This window comes from Mirounga angustirostris, unplaced genomic scaffold (assembly GCF_029215605.1).
Source record: "Mirounga angustirostris isolate CCGP_5_RB_7025 unplaced genomic scaffold, mMirAng1.0.hap1 SCAF_17, whole genome shotgun sequence".
Classification (NCBI taxonomy): Eukaryota; Metazoa; Chordata; class Mammalia; order Carnivora; family Phocidae; genus Mirounga; species Mirounga angustirostris.
The window spans coordinates 18,632,002-18,635,323 of NW_026991725.1; the positions used below are offsets into that span (position 1 = coordinate 18,632,002).

Here is a 3,322-nt window from a genome sequence, read left to right on the forward strand (position 1 = left end):
AAAAAGCTTCAAGACACCATAGTCAACAAAGCCAATGCTTAGGCAACACACACACATACACAGAGACACACACTCTATCACTCCCCGGAAGCATAGTACTTTGACAATTCCAACTCAAAGATTAAAAATAAAAATCACTCTCAACTCTAGGTTCTCACACAGAGTCCCTGAAAGGAAATCCCTCCCTTCCCCACCTCCCCAATTATGACTAGAGCTCAGAAACCATTTGAATCTACACATCCACGCAACAGAAAGAGTGGGTATCATTAGATTTACGCCATTGTGTACCCGGTGGTGTGTTCTAATTTTGGTCCCTTTAATCTGCAATGCAGTGCCTTCCCAATCACAGATTTGGGGTGTCTGGCTTCATCACAACTAGGCTCTTTCTACAGCGGGGCTTCTCAGCTTTGGTACTATTGAGATATTCAGCCGGATAGTTACTTGTTGTGGGAGTCTGTCTGGTACATCATACGATGTTTCATAGCACCTCTGGCCTTCTACCCAATGGATGCCAGTATAACCGTCCCCCTCAAACTCAGTTTTGACAATGGAAAATGTTTCCAGACATTGTCAAATGTCCCTGGGAGGCAAGTGGTTCCCAGTTGAGTACCAATGTCCTACAAAATGAAAACAAACTACAGAAATACAGAGGAAGAAGAAAGAGGACATTTCTGACAAGCATATTTTAAGATGTTTTAAGCTTTCCAGGAGGATCTTTATATCTAGATAATTTGGACATTTTCTTTTATAAGAAGGTAAGGGCCACAGCAGTGTATCCATCATTTCAGATCTGACCTCTTGCCATTGGCTCCACCACACTTGGTCTTCTTTTGGAGGTCAGCTCGGAATAATTTCAGTTTCTTTTGAATCTCAGTCAGGATACCTATTTTCTGATCCAAAATGGACAATAACTGGGCAATGCAAAAATCAACATCATAGTTTACCCCACCAGCTGTCTCCTGAAAGTTGTTCCGTGGCCATTGGCTTGATTCCTTCCATGAAGTCCTTGTATCTTCCGCTAATGGAGTGGAGAATGTTTCAATGTCTTTAGCCTGTTCTTCTTCCTCAGTCTGTAAACAAGGTATTTTAATGAATCCATCCCTCTGAAGGGATGTTTTTGAATCTCTAAGGTGATTTTCCAACATCCTTGGCACCTCAGGTCCAACCGGATAGAGACAACAATGGTGGGGCCTTAAATCCAGAGTCAGTTCTTTCACTCTATTTGCATATCTCAAAGTGTTGAGGGTGTTTTCACAAGAGGCCATCCCTGGAGAAATCGTAGCAATCATACAAGTGGAGGAATTCTGGCCAATAAAGGAGTCCCGGAGCACCTGCGTCAGTTTGCTGGCTCTGAATGGGGTATGAGACTTGTTCTGACCCAAAGCCCGGATGCATTCTTTGAGCGCGAGTAGACTTTTATTTATCTCCGCCCCCTCTAGCTGCCTTTTCCGGTTGGCTTTGGCAGTATCTGCTCCCCTTTCGTTCCCAGCTAAGTCAACGAGGGAGAACTTGCCATGCAGTTTCCCTCCTGACTTTAGGATGATCTGGAACACGGCGTGGCTCCTGGAAGAGTGGGCATTGACTGATGTCTGTCCAGAAGTCCGACAGCTGTTTCCTAGTTCCACGAGGTTCAGCACATCCTCCATACTACACACCTCCTGCTCCTGCAGTCCGACCACCTGGATTTGCTGATTGCCATCCTCAAGGACTTGCAGCTTCTTCTTCCAGTTCAACAAATCATACACCTTGCCCCCGTAAATCTCAAAAAATGTCCCATAGACTTTGAGGTCCAGCTTCTCATAAGCTGTGGTTTTGAGCAGGAGGAAGACATCCTGCGCCACCAGGGCATAAATGCCTTTAGAACAATCTTGGTCCCTTCCTGAAAAGGCTCCGCCCATAGTGTGCGTTTTCCCACTGCCTGTCTGCCCGTAGGCAAAGCAGGTGGCCATGCCCTTGCGGAAGATGGACTCCACCAGCGGCTGGGCAGTGAACTGGTACACTAACTCATTGGAGGCGGTGTCATCGAAGGCATGGTCGAAGCAGAAGGTCTGGTTCTCCAGGTAGCGAGTGAGGTCTACCTTTTGCTTGGACTCATGCACCATGACCACGTTGTCCGAGGGGATGGTGATGATGTCTAGATCCTTCATGGTGGTCTCTCGCTGGTTGAGAGGACGCTTCCTCACGCAGACGCAGATCCGGTGGGCTTCCCGGGGCTCCAGGCTGGACACCTTGCGGCAGTCCAGGTGCCTGCGGTACTCTTCGATCATGCGCATGATCTCGTAGTTGGGGTTTCCCGTGTTGACGTTGAGGGTGCGCTGGGCTCGGATCTCCAGCTGCAGCCGCCTGCGCTTCTCCCGCTGCTTTTGCAGTTTCTCAATTTCCCGTAGGCAGGGAGACTTCTTCCGCTTCATCAGGCAAGGATTGCTGGGGACTCGCAGAGCCAGGCTGTCCCCTGAGGGCGTTTCGTTTTTCTGGGGGATAGCCGCAATCCACCGCGCGGCGGTGCACTGGTCCCCGATGGCCGGAGAGGGCGCCAGAGACAAGGGCAGCAAGGAGCACCGTGTGGGGTGTTCCGCAGAGGCCAGCGCGGGATTCAGCAGGAATATGGTCTCTAGGTCAACCTTCTTGCCCTTTTTGACTCCTTTTTCGACCCACTCTACCGTGACCCAAGAGTTTTCTCTTTTGATCTCTGTGACCACAGCAAGATGGATTCGCCCGTCGCTGCGCTGGATCGCCACGCAGATGCCCACTTGGACATCTCCCAAGTGCGGTGTCAAGGGTTTCAAGGAGGCGAGGTGAGGGGCGGCGGGGAGGCGTAACTGGCTGGCCATGGTGAAGGATGGAGGTGTCGGGGCTCGCTTTCAGGGGCCCTTGGGGTTGGAGCAGCAGGACCGGAGCCCAAGCCAGCCTGCAGCGCCCAGGGCACTGAAGCGCCTGTGGTTTGCACCTGCCTTTGTGAGTCCCATGCTAGGGCTCCGCCTGAGCCACTGGCGTCACAAAGGGATGGAGACAAGAGGCAGCGGAGCCGGGGGTGGGGGGGTTGCTAGGTGAAAGGGGGCGGGGGAGGAGGGTTCGTCATGTTCCTGTTTCTAGGTACAAAGACAGCTGGGATAGGAAAATTGTTCTCTGCCACCGAGTCCATAGGGGTCGGAGTTAGGAGTCAGGTATGTGTTCCGTGAACATTTGTGCTTAAGCTTTAGGACTATCCATTCTCCCCTGCAGTCTTGACCTGCAGCGTCAAAGCTAAGTGCTTCGGTTTGAGAACCAGTGAATGTTCCCTTGAACTTCAGCCCTCCAGTGATCAGCAGAACAAGTGAAGGCA

The 3,322-nt window shown here is 50.9% G+C and overlaps 1 protein-coding gene across 1 annotated transcript; it reads right to left on the reverse strand.

Annotated features, from left to right (window-relative positions):
- Positions 1 to 779: 779 nt before the first annotated feature.
- Positions 780 to 2,831, reverse strand: KIF2B (kinesin family member 2B). The gene has a single exon (XM_045888099.2). The coding sequence runs from the start codon at positions 2,829 to 2,831 to the stop codon at positions 780 to 782; it is 2,052 nt and encodes a 683-aa protein (XP_045744055.1).
- Between the last annotated feature and the right edge of the window lie 491 nt (positions 2,832 to 3,322).

What these genes read in the sequence shown, in the direction of transcription:
- KIF2B (XM_045888099.2), bottom strand. Translation starts at nt 2,831, where the DNA reads ATGGCCAGCCAGTTACGCCTCCCCGCCGCCCCTCACCTCGCCTCCTTG.